Source organism: Centruroides vittatus, unplaced genomic scaffold (genome assembly GCF_030686945.1).
Source record: "Centruroides vittatus isolate TY-2023 unplaced genomic scaffold, ASM3068694v2 scaffold_944, whole genome shotgun sequence".
Taxonomy (NCBI): Eukaryota; Metazoa; Arthropoda; class Arachnida; order Scorpiones; family Buthidae; genus Centruroides; species Centruroides vittatus.
Genome location: NW_027122722.1, coordinates 39,603 through 51,974, shown reverse-complemented (window position 1 = coordinate 51,974; position 12,372 = coordinate 39,603). Strand labels below are relative to the sequence as shown.

Here is a 12,372-nt window from a genome sequence, read left to right as displayed (position 1 = left end):
TACACAAAAAAAGAAAATTAAAAAATCAATAAACTTGATAATGGATAGTCTAAAAGATATTTTCAAATGTAAAACATAAGTTTATGTTACATGCTAGAGAGTTTGCGAGACATTAAAGCAATTGCTTCTAGATCTAATTAGTAAGGAATAAAAGAAACATAGCAATGAATACTTATATAACGTACATACATATTGAGTGGTATACAATAGAGCATTGATCATACGAGCTAATATCAGCTGAGGGTACCTTGGATAATCAACCCTGACAAACACCGAATACTTTATCTTTCCTATCCAAAGACACCCAAATGTTTGTTTTTCACTTGGGTTTACACTAACTCTAATAGCAGACAATACTCACAAATAAAAAAAATGCACATGCATCGTGATTTAAAATTATAAAGTATGAAAAAGGTCATAAAATGAAGAAATGTAAAAAGCATGGTACAGCACAAATATGTTCAGTAGTAAAGACTATTCTATTCAGTAAGTGAAGGCTGTTTACGTAACATATACAGGGTCATCAAGGTAAATCTGAAATTTCTTTGTGGGCAATCTTAGGCAGTCTTGGAGTTAAGACAATTGACAGAACCACAAGTGTGTGAAAAGTCACTTGAGAAAGCACCAGTCGACAACTGGGATCTGCTCAGACATATCGCAAGAATATGACCAAAGAGCTGCTATACTGGAATTGTTTTGTGCCAAAAAGTTTCCATTGAAAATCATGCAAGTTTATGATATAGCCAAAAAGTTTGGGGGGGTCTGACAACAAGGAGAATGTGACTCCCGATGGAGCAATTTACAGTAAGCATTCTGATCACAAGAGAAATCTGGAATTTGTAGCCATATTGAAGGAAAACATCAAACAGGATATGCATGGAGCACGAGTGACCTCTCAAAAGAAACAAATGTGGTGAAGTTGACACTCAGTCTGGCAGAGCATAAGAACCTGCAATACCATTCTTTTGTCCTCAGGAATTGCCAGTTCTCAACTGAGAAGAACAAGAAGGGCACCGAACTGAAGGCTTGGGGCTCTGCCAAATGACATCAAGCACAACATAGTCATCTTCCCAATGTTCTTCTTGGATGAGAAGAACTTCATCTGGGATGGGAAGGTGAAACCACCAGAACACTTCTGATGTGCCTACTGTCAGGGTATGCAGGATCATCACAGAGGCAGGAAATTTAGTTATACAAGCTAAATTTCCTGCCTATGTGATGATCCTGTGAGTTGTGAGCAGTGAGGATGATGTTATGGTGCCCCACTTCTTCAGAGAGCTTGAGGTTGAATGTTGGCTACTACACTAATGTGTTGGAGATAGTTGTGAAGTCCTGGATGGCTCAAGTGGCCTTTGGGAGGAGTAAGTGTTCCAACAAGACTCAGCTCCATCTCACAAAGCAAGGTAGATGCAGGTCTGGCTTTACAGCAACCTCCCACATTACCAGTCCCAATTTGTGACTCCCATCCAGCCCAGACTACAATTTCCTTTGTGTACCTATAAGATTTGGTCAAGGTTTTAAAGGTAAATGCTAAGCATCACAATAACAAGAATGCTCTAAAAGCTTCTATCACAGAAAAGGAAAACATGAACAAGAAGTAGGGCAAGTGCGCCTGCAGTCGTTTCAGATCATGAAAACCGACAGAGGCTATGTAAAATAATTCATTCTGTATGTTGTGTACTACTTTTGTACTAATTTTTGTAAGAATATATTGATTTTTCCTTCTATTTTTTAATTGGTTTTCCATTATACAATGATTTTTCTGGATTTACCTAGACGACCCTTACTGGTAACATGCAACATACTGATAACAATATTCTTATAATTTGCCAAAATCAAAGTTTCACAAAAATAAAATTTGTTTAGGAAAATGTAAAAATGATTTTGCTCTAGCGTTTGGATTTCATAATTGTAATTCAGAATGTAACTAAAAATTAAAAGGGCAATTTTAGAGTAATTTTATTCTTTCAATTTATATTAAAATGCAGTATCTGAAATCTATTGAGTATGATGTGATTAGCATTAGTCAAATCTGTTTCATTGCTACAGTTTTTTGGAAAAAATTTTCTCCCACTTTGTGGTACTAAGAGGGTCTTGTCTCCCAGGCCCATTGCAGGTTTGCACAGGTGTATGATGCAGACTTTGGACAACAAAGGACAGTCTGACATAACCGAGACAGAGCACCCATGAAAAATTTCAGGGTTCGTCACTTGTCCAGAATCAATCATGGGTCCCGCCAGTGCACTAAGCATGAATCTAAATAAACTGAAGCACTGATTTAGGTATGAAGACTTCACTTGTTTGGAGTACCTCATTTAAATTCTTAATTTATAAATATGACTGGCAATATTTAAAACTAATTGTTTAAATAAAAAGACTAAACAGAAAAGTCAATATGTTATATAAATGTCTACTGCAGGGGTGTCAAACTCAAACTACTTAAGTGCCAATTTTTTGTCTGGAGTATGACAATGGGCCAGATGCTTTTAGCTTTTGTAGTCAAATTTTTAAAAAAAGTAGCCCATAAGTAGCCTACTCAAAAAAAAAAACTGTTAATAACCCGAGGTTTGACAATAAATAAAAAAAAAAAAACACCATTTGTACTTTTCCAGCAATAACTTTGATCACAGAACAAACATTTTCGGCCAATTTACAGGCCTAAACCAGGACTGTAAACTGATCCAAAATAAGAATTGCAAAACTCAAAGTACAAGGATAAACTGTAATTTACTAATATTTCAAAAACACATTTTATATGCAAAATAGTGCAAATTATGAAATAAATGATCTTGCGAAGATGGACTTTAATTTGAAATTCAAAAGACAAAATAGAGAAAACAATGTAAACAAGAAATTAAACATAAAAATAAATAACTCTAAGTAATATGAATAAATAAAAATAAAAACAACATTAATAATAATTATTATAAGTTAAACAAATAATGCTTAATAAACAAAATTGTTGAAGTACAAAATATCACATTTTCTTTGGTATCAAGATAATAAAATATAAACGAATAGCATTACTGAATTCATGTCGCAGGCCGCAAGTAATTGTCTCCCGGCCCATGGGCTGTAGTTTTGACATGCTTGGTCTACTGGGACATATCTTATTAGTAGGACTTACTATACTGGTGTCCAGATTCTGCAAATGAGAAAACTCATTCAGAAAAAACAATCTTTATGATTTACCTGTTTTGTTGTACAGATTGTTTTTTCTGAATAAGTTTCCTCAAATTGCAAAACCTGGACACCAGTATAATAAGTCCTACTAGTAAGATATGTCCCAGTAGACATTTATATAACAAATTGTATAATAAGGACACAAAAGCATATGAATTAAGAAAAGTCAATAATTCAAAACCTAGATAAAGTATTTTAGAGTTAGAATAATATGAATTACATCACTAAATTAAAAGACCATCAATCAGAAGTGATGAGAGAGAACAATTATGTGATGAATGTGAATCAACAACATTCAAGTTTGTTTCCGAAAAGCAAACATCACCTTCTGAGAGCTGTCTTTATTAAAATCTTTAAGATTTTCAAATGTAATTTTCTTTTCTTTTCAACAATTTTATTTAAAAAAATTAGATCAAGATTTATTTAAAAAATTCTTACTCTATTTTTGCAATTTCTGTTGCGGAAATGTCACGTTTAATTTTCTACCTTCTTCCATGAGTTTTTCTATTTCCTCGACCGTACGAGGGACGCACGTTAACAGCTCCATGCCGTCAGACGTTACCACAATATCGTCTTCAATTCTGACCTAGTGAAGAATGGTATTGTAAGAGAAAACAAAGTAAAAATATAAAACACTTTCTAACTTGAATAAAAAATCACATACTCCTCCAAATCCACGATATTGTTCGATTACTTCGGGAACCAAAAACTGGGAAAGTTGAGGATCATTTAAAGCTTGATCTAATAACTGCAGTAATAGAAATAAAATTTTAGGGTAAGATTGATCAGACTATGTTTAATTTTTAGAAGTATAATAAAACTTCAAAATTTACGGAAAAAAACATTTAACACATGAAAAATTATATTAAGATGATCTCTTCAGTCTCCAAACCAACAAGAATTTTTAATCAATATTTTGTTGGATCATCAATGTTAAGCAGTGAATGGCCTGGAAAGTATTTTGAACCACGTAGACTTGATATTGCCAAACACAGTTATCTAACCTCACCTGAAGTCTAGTTGCTATGGGCAGATTTACATCCAAATTTTAAAAAATTTGGAAAAAGAAGGAAATAGCAGCAATCTCATAAGTGGGACTAATAATGCAGAACAAACTGTTCAAGTTTGAGAAATGTGTGTAACTCAGTCTGATTCATAAAAAAATCTGCGTTAATTTATAGAAATTGCATATTTTTTTTGAAATTTATATTTGTATGGAGAGAGGTGAGAGAGAGAGAAAGAGATTGAGAGATTTCACAGATTAACAGTTGACCTATGCAAGCCATTCAAGAGCTTGATTGATTTCAATAGTTCAACAGGAGCTTTGTGGAGGGAGAAGTCACTGTATGTGTGTTCCATCATTTGAAGTTCTTGGCATACACAATTTTTATTACTTCTGTAATTCCATTTATGATAAAGACTCCATGCCTAATTTGGTCCAGAGAGTCCATAATGAGAAAAATACTGGTGCTAGAGATGCTACATGATAGGGAAAATCCTTATGTTTTATCAAAGAGATTGGAGACAAGAATGCAATTTGTGACATTTTTGAGCCATCTTCAAAGACCATGCTTCATTGATGTTTAAGTCAGAGGCTTCAAGTTCTATGCCAGTAATCCAGAGGATTTTCTCTACTTAGGTCTAAATTTGGGAATTTACTAAAGTAGATTGCATATGGGAAATAGATTAGACATGATTTTCTTATACTCCCAAGTGTCATTGGATTTTGTGGTCATAGAGGAGTATTGGCAAAAACAAGAAGCCAGTCAATAAGAAGTGGTTTTAATAGTACAAGTTGTTATACAAAAAATTGTAAGGAGTCAATTCTCACTCGTCACATTTTCTTTGGGGATTGTTTTTAGTTCATTTTCTTATTTATTTTGGAGCATTTTATTTCATTAAGAATAGACTAACGCACATTACCCAGACAAAATTTTAAACTCACCTTACTATGATGACTGCTAACATCATTGAACATGGAAATGATATCTTGGGGGAAACTTCCACAGGAAGTTAAAATGATTTCCCACCCCAAATTGTCACTCAAAAAGAAAGATGAAAAATTATAAAACATTAAATGTAAGGGTGATGACAATTTAAAGAAAGATTACTAGAATTAAATGAATGTTAGCCATTTAAGTAGGTAAATAGGATTGAGTGGGTGTAATCATGTAATGTCATCACAACCGCACTATGAAGAGGAGGAAAAGCTCAAGATTGAACGAGGTAATAGAAAGACTTACAAGTTCCATTGATGATGTAGAAGTTTCTTGGTGAAGATTAGGCAAAGTTAATTTGTAAGATTTCCTTGTGAATTTTCAATGAATTTCAATTTCATATTTTTGGTTTTCGGTTTTGTGGATATTAGTTATAATTTAATTTATATAATCTTAAGTCCCCAAGTGTCTGAAAAAGTTTCTTATATATTATATATAGAGATATTTTGTTATTAGATTTTTATAATAGATTATAATACATTTTTTGTTATTACATATAGTAATTATTTCTGGTTTTTATTCATTAACAATTTTTTGTTACTTATTGCCAATATAAAGTCCAGGCCAGGCACTAACCAAACCCTTGTTTACGTAATGCACTGTTAGGAAACTATCTGGGTTTTTGATAAAAATAGATAAAGGCATTACAAAATCTCATCTAGATGTTTGTATTTATTACATGGTTTTATTGCTGAGTATTGTACACCAGACTGGTGCACAATACTCAGCAATAAAGATGGCCAGAGATACAAAAGACTCATTTATGTCTCATTTCCCCAGATAGTTCTTCCTTTTTGCTAAATCTTTTTCTTGTGTCTTCCAACTGTGGTCTGAAGGTCAAGCTACAAATGACCTCGATACCAAGATATGTAGGGTTGAACATATTTTGTATGCTATGGTACATTTGTGACAGCTTTATGGAGCCAATGGAATGATCAAAAAATTAAAATGTGGATTTTTAAGCTTAACTGAGATGAATGGGTGAACATATACTGGTTACTTGTGGCACCAACTGGAGATGGTTTTCGTGTAATTGGGATGCATCTGCATGAAAGCAGAAGTTGCAGGTTCAAAACCTGTTCTAGGTCAATATTTTCTTCTAGCATAATATTTAAATTTAAAATTTATAATAAATTTATCATTAGCTAAACCTACAGCCAAATTGTTTTATATTTATTTAAATCATTAAATTAGCCTTGTTACATCCACACAAATAATCTGACATGTCATTTGGCATTAGTCATTGAATTGGGTTGATAAATGACATTTAATTAAAATAGCTTAATAATGTATACAAGTATTTTATATCAAAATTGCATTGTATAAGCATAAGTGCATCAATTCCAGAATTTTTTTTGCATTATATGAAGTTTTCAGCTTCTGTGTATCCTGAAAATGGCTACACAGTAGTGTCAGATGGCAACAAATTTCAGCCCAGAAATTTTATTGAGGCAGAGTGTTTGTGAAACGTCTTCTATGTGGCTTACAGAATTGTGTTCATTCTCAAAATCTGTTTAATCAATCAATTTTGATTAAATTTTGCCATTTTCCATCAATTATGAGGAGGAATCCAAAGAATCTAGCAACAAATTGCACAACTTTTCTGGCTTTTATGAGATTTTACTTTAAAAATAATATTTGTATTATTAATTAAAACAAATAAAATTGTATGTGGCACCATCTGTTATGAGATTTTGTTATAAAAACTTCATATATTTTTAATTATTATAAAATAGCAAAAGACTTAAGTTTGAGGGTAGAGATGAGTTTTATAAGACACTGTAAATGCTAACAAGTAAAATCTTCATTAAGTCAGAACCCTCACAATATATGACAGTGACTACACTATCTCTCCAATCTTTCGCAACTAAAATTTAATAGCATATAGCAATGCCCCTTATATACAAGCCACCATACCAAATTTTGTTTCTTTATCTTCACCCTGTCCTAAGATATTAAGTGAAATAGATGCCAACACAGAATCTTTTTGTTTTTTTTTGGATCCAAGAGATCTTAAAACAAAGATTTGCAAAAACTCAGAAGATCAAATTTGACACGATTCCAATATTTTCCCTTGTTATGTATATATAACAGCCCGGAAAATAAATGGTAATGAGGGTTCATTTAAATTTAAAAAATAGTGGTACTTGACTTTGTTTTTGATATAGCCTACAGTGGAGTCAAAGTGACAATGTCCGTGCTCTCTGATGACTGAGCACGTATAACGGAAAATAGGCGCAAAAAACAAACAAAGCAATCAAAGGCAATTGCTTTGTTTTTGGATAGCCTTTTTTGTGGCAGCAAATGAAAAGTTCACCTGTCCACATCTGTCAGATACAAGGATTGCCTCTTCTATGCCTAACAGACATAGGGATCACTTCTTTCTTTCTTGCTCCGCCTCAATTCTATCATGATATGACAAAGTCATGTGATGTCCTAGTTTATTCGTTTCTTTTCTTGCATGTAATGTAACACACATTAAAATAAGGAAAAGTCACCAAGTGAACAACCCAGTGGGAAATTTCAGATTTCCTGGTGAGCTGATCCAACACTGCACAGCTTTGTTTCTCAAAAACGTTTTTGAGAAACAAAGTTACTCATATAACAGTGTCAAGTTTCATTCATTTTGAGGACACTTTTCATTTAATAAAACAAGGTTGTAAGAATTTAATTTTCAATCTCTAATTTAATTTAGATGTAATAATAATAATAATAATATACTAGGAATCATGAAACAAGGTAGAAAAAGATGCACTTGAATTACAAGCAAGAATAACTGTAGTAATCATATTAGTTCACAAATTAAAATGGAATTAAGTTGGTCATTTAATAAGAAGAGAAAACAGTAGAGGAATACTTAAAATTCTCAACCAATGCCCAAGAGATGACAAAAGTCTGAGGGGAAAAAAAAAGTCTCATTCAAATGGAGAGATGTAACCATACAAACTGCATGGACTGCTTGAGCTGAAAGCTAACAAGCAGAAATGGAGTAAAATCAGAGACCTTCAATCAGCAGCAAATTGAAAATGTTGTCATCATATTCAATGATATACAACAAATAAAAATCTGCAATCCATTACTGGTGTAATATTGATGTAAACATGATCCTAAAACAGTCTCTTCAATTCAGAGAATCTGTATTTATAATTTTCAAAGCAAGCATACAAGTTTGTGCCAATAACCTCCAATTGTCAGTCCCGTTCTTCATTCAAATAAAAAATATTTCATTTTATTGAAACAATTTTGACATTATCTCCCATGTTCAATATCTTCATGATTATGGAAGTCTACAGGAGAAAGATTTTTTGAATATTTTACATGAAAAATATTTTTGCATCTGAAGGTTTAGGTTTACAAATTAGAAAGCTTAGCCGCTATTAAAAAAAACTCTGTATCTTAATTTTAAAACTTTCCAATTTGATAAACTTTCAGTTCAGTAAATAACAAAATTACTATTATATAATTTATAAAGTTTGTGTAAAATTAGTAAAATTTGTGTAATTGTATTTGTATTTACATATAGTAACTTACTGCATCAATAAAATATATTCCAGGTTCGATAGTTAATACCATCCCTTCTTCGAGGAGACGAGCGGTTCTCAAGTTTCTTAATCCAGGAACGTTTACTCGTTCTGGTCCGCCCTAAGGTCATACATAATAAAATTGTTTAACTATAATACGTAAAAGGCATTTATATGTAAACACAGTTTGTACCTCTGGATAACCGCCGACGTCGTGTACGTCACACCCCATGAAATGTCCGAGACCATGAGGAAAAAATGTTGCCGCAAGATGGACCTTCATCATATCTTCTATGTCGCCTTTCAATAAACCATGCTTTTTCAATTCTTCTAACTGAACTCGACAGGCCAATAGGTGCATGTCGACCCAAGAAACACCTACAATTATTGCAATTCTTATATTGTGTGTGTGTGTGTATATATATATATATTATATTATAATTTAAAAAATTCTGCAAGAGAAGATTAATCTAGGATGGACTAATCTATAATTCCTCCACACTGACAAATATATTACAAGTTACACATACATTGTTAGGGCTTTTATTAATATGACAAACAACATGCAATACTTCTAATAAAATGGAAATATTACATGTTTTTCATATTACAAATGCCACAAGATAATTGCGATCCATAGAGATAACACGATATAAAATATACAATAATTATAATTTTTACCTGGTTTAACTGCCTTCATTACAGCACGACTAGCTTTATAAACGGACTCGTATATGGCTTTTTGCTGTGTCGTAAATTTACCGTTAGCGGGAAATGAGCAGGTGATGTCCGACGTATAGCAATTATATTCGCATCCCATGTCAAACAGACTAATAAATAATAAAACGGCTTTAAAAATTATATTTAAATTCTTTCTATTTTTAAGTATAAAACGATTATGTAAAGGACTCTGAAATGAGTCATTTAAAATTATAAAATTTTAATATATATATATTTTATTTGAAGGAAATTAAAACATTTTAAAATACTTTTACAAGGAAAAATTCTTCTTACAAGTATTGTCATAATGTGTGCAAACTGCAAAGACCTTCCCTAATTAAAGGCTTTTTTTACATGATACAACTACTATTCACACTCACTCAAAACTGCAATATGCACAGATTTGTCTTGTTTTGAACAAAACTTATGACAATCTTGCTTCAACAAGTCACACTGTCATGAAAATCTAATCTGTCAAATGTTTCTCGTCCAATTTTTGAACCAACCAATGATAGTATCAGAATCATGTTTTAGATTGTATTCTGACTCCTGAGAGAGATGTATGTTCTTGAACATTCTCAAAATGATTCAAAAGTCATATGCTAGCAGATTTTGTAAATGTCGGAATTGTTAAGCAGTCTGGTTTGCATGCTTTTGGGTCAATGAAAATGTCAGTAGCAGTCATGTTGTGTAAACCTGCCTTTCAAAAGTTGAGACATTGAAACTGAATTTAAAAAAAAATCTCTTAAAATCTTATTTTATAAATGCAGTTTGCTTGTAAAACTTACATATAAAGATTTAAAAAAAAAAAAAAGTAAAAGACAACATATGTAAGAAAAGCCTTTTTGTAATTCAAATTTTCCTATTAATTTGTGGAAAACTTATAACTAGATTATAATTATTTTTCAAGTCACTAAGCAGAAGATCTTAGTAATTAATGAATATAACAAAATGTTTTATATTTTAAGATATTAAGTCCAACATGTACATGGTCTTCTAAGTTACACCAATTCAAAAATGGTAGCAATGTTAATTATTACCTGAGAAGCATGTATTGCACACCAAATCGATTAACTGTTCAAATTTCATCTACCATTTGTATTCAGAAAGTCTTTTTTCCCTACTGCCTCTAGGAAAAGTTGTAAACAAAAATGGTGACACTGCAACAGAGAAGGCATTTTGTGTTCTGCAGTCTACAAAGTCAGAATTGGTTGTCATTGTGCAATAAGATGTATGCCTAAAATGGTGGATTACTTTGAAATTGTCTGGGAGGAGAGGAAAAACAGAAATCATTGAAAATCATGTTGCGCAATGATGACTGATTCCAATTCTGAACTGCATAACATAAAATGTATTTTATGATGCTTCCTAGACAGCAGACAAGACTATTTGAATACAGATGCTAGATGAAAATCAAACAGTTACTCTATCGAATGGTACACAAATGCATGTTTATCAGTTAATCATTAAAATAATTATAGTAATTTAAAATGATAGCATTCGTTTTGAAAGACACTGTATAATAATTATTTTATCATTTAAAGCAGGAAATTAACATTTAAAAATTTCTCTTTTAATGCAATGTAAAAGAAACTATCTTATCCTATAATTAAAAATTTGGAAATTTAAAGTACATACCACATATCACCATCTTGAACAGTCTTATCATTTGGTGCACCGGCATGCCCGTAATGTAAAACTGCACCATTTTCACCACTAGAAATAAACTGTATATTTAACTTATGATGCATTTTTTGGAAATTTAAACATTAATTAACAAAATTACCTGCCGCATATGCATGTGTACGAAACGTGTCGAGCTCCTCCTGTATAATAACAATAATGCAAGAATATGCTAAAAGAAATTGAGAATTCTTTTAGTACAAACTGTACATATATACATATAAATTTATGTTATTGAGGTCAAAAACTTTCTCTGAACAGAAATAGTATTATTAGTTTGCACTGTACAGTTAATTAAAAGTTTATTATAGATATGCGCCGCTTAATGACAGGATATGTTTCGAGAAATATGTCGTTAAGCAATCATCATTACATGTACAGTACTCAGACAAATCTATAAAGCTTACTAATCATATGGGTTACATATAACACAATGATAAATATTTATGTATCTGAACATAGGAAAAGTACACATAGCTATGAACTTTATTTCCATTATAATCTTACAGGACCATCATATGTAATCCGTCATTATGTGGCACATACCTACACGTAGGAAAATAATTTACCTTTCCAATTGATATTCTTTCATTCCTGGTCTTATTTGTTTCATTACCTAATAGAAAATGTAATACGATAACATAAACATTTCTTCTAATAGTTTGCAAAAATGGATGACAAATTCGACATACTTCTTTGTGTGCTTCGCTGCTAATATGGTTTGTATACCTAAAAACTTCTATTTCATATGGTGTCTTGATAACACGACTGAAATTTTTATATATATATTAAAAAAGTTGTTTTAAAAAAATGATGTTGATAAACTGTACAGTAAGTGTTTTTAATACAGTAGATTCTCTTAGAGAACCTTCAAAGCAAATGTGTCAAATAGTCCTTTTCCAATTTTGACAGAAAGGTACAAATTACATCATAGTTTCATACCTACAGAAGAAAACTACTCCAAAGCTTCAAATCACTAAATTTCTCTTAATATTTACAGTTTAAAAAAATCCTTAAAAACTTCTAAAAACTATTCTATGATTTTTCAATAATACACAAATGCATGCCGTAAGCTAGAACAAAGCTTTATAGTCTTCCTAGAAGTTTCCATTTTTAGTCAGTTAAATGATGGAATTTCACTAATAAGACCATAATCATTTACAAGTTTTTATATTCATCATAGAACAATATATTATTCTTAGGAGAAAATAGTGGAACATTCTCTGTTGATCTTTAATTTGTGATAAGTCTACGTTGAAGGTTGCAAT

At 31.6% G+C, this 12,372-nt stretch overlaps 1 protein-coding gene across 1 annotated transcript in view; it reads right to left on the bottom strand.

The window, feature by feature from the left end:
* The window catches only part of Dip-C (dipeptidase C), a 29,644-nt gene that overhangs the window by 317 nt on the left and 16,955 nt on the right, over nt 1-12,372 (bottom strand). The window contains exons 8-16 of the mRNA XM_067288921.1: nt 11,797-11,872; nt 11,674-11,720; nt 11,208-11,276; nt 11,060-11,137; nt 9,383-9,531; nt 8,895-9,079; nt 8,712-8,822; nt 3,848-3,931; nt 3,622-3,769 (exon numbers count right to left, since the gene is read on the bottom strand). Of these exons, the coding sequence (XP_067145022.1) occupies nt 3,623-3,769; nt 3,848-3,931; nt 8,712-8,822; nt 8,895-9,079; nt 9,383-9,531; nt 11,060-11,137; nt 11,208-11,276; nt 11,674-11,720; nt 11,797-11,872 (946 nt within the window). The 3' untranslated portion in view covers nt 3,622. The remainder of the gene's footprint in view (nt 1-3,621; nt 3,770-3,847; nt 3,932-8,711; nt 8,823-8,894; nt 9,080-9,382; nt 9,532-11,059; nt 11,138-11,207; nt 11,277-11,673; nt 11,721-11,796; nt 11,873-12,372) is intronic.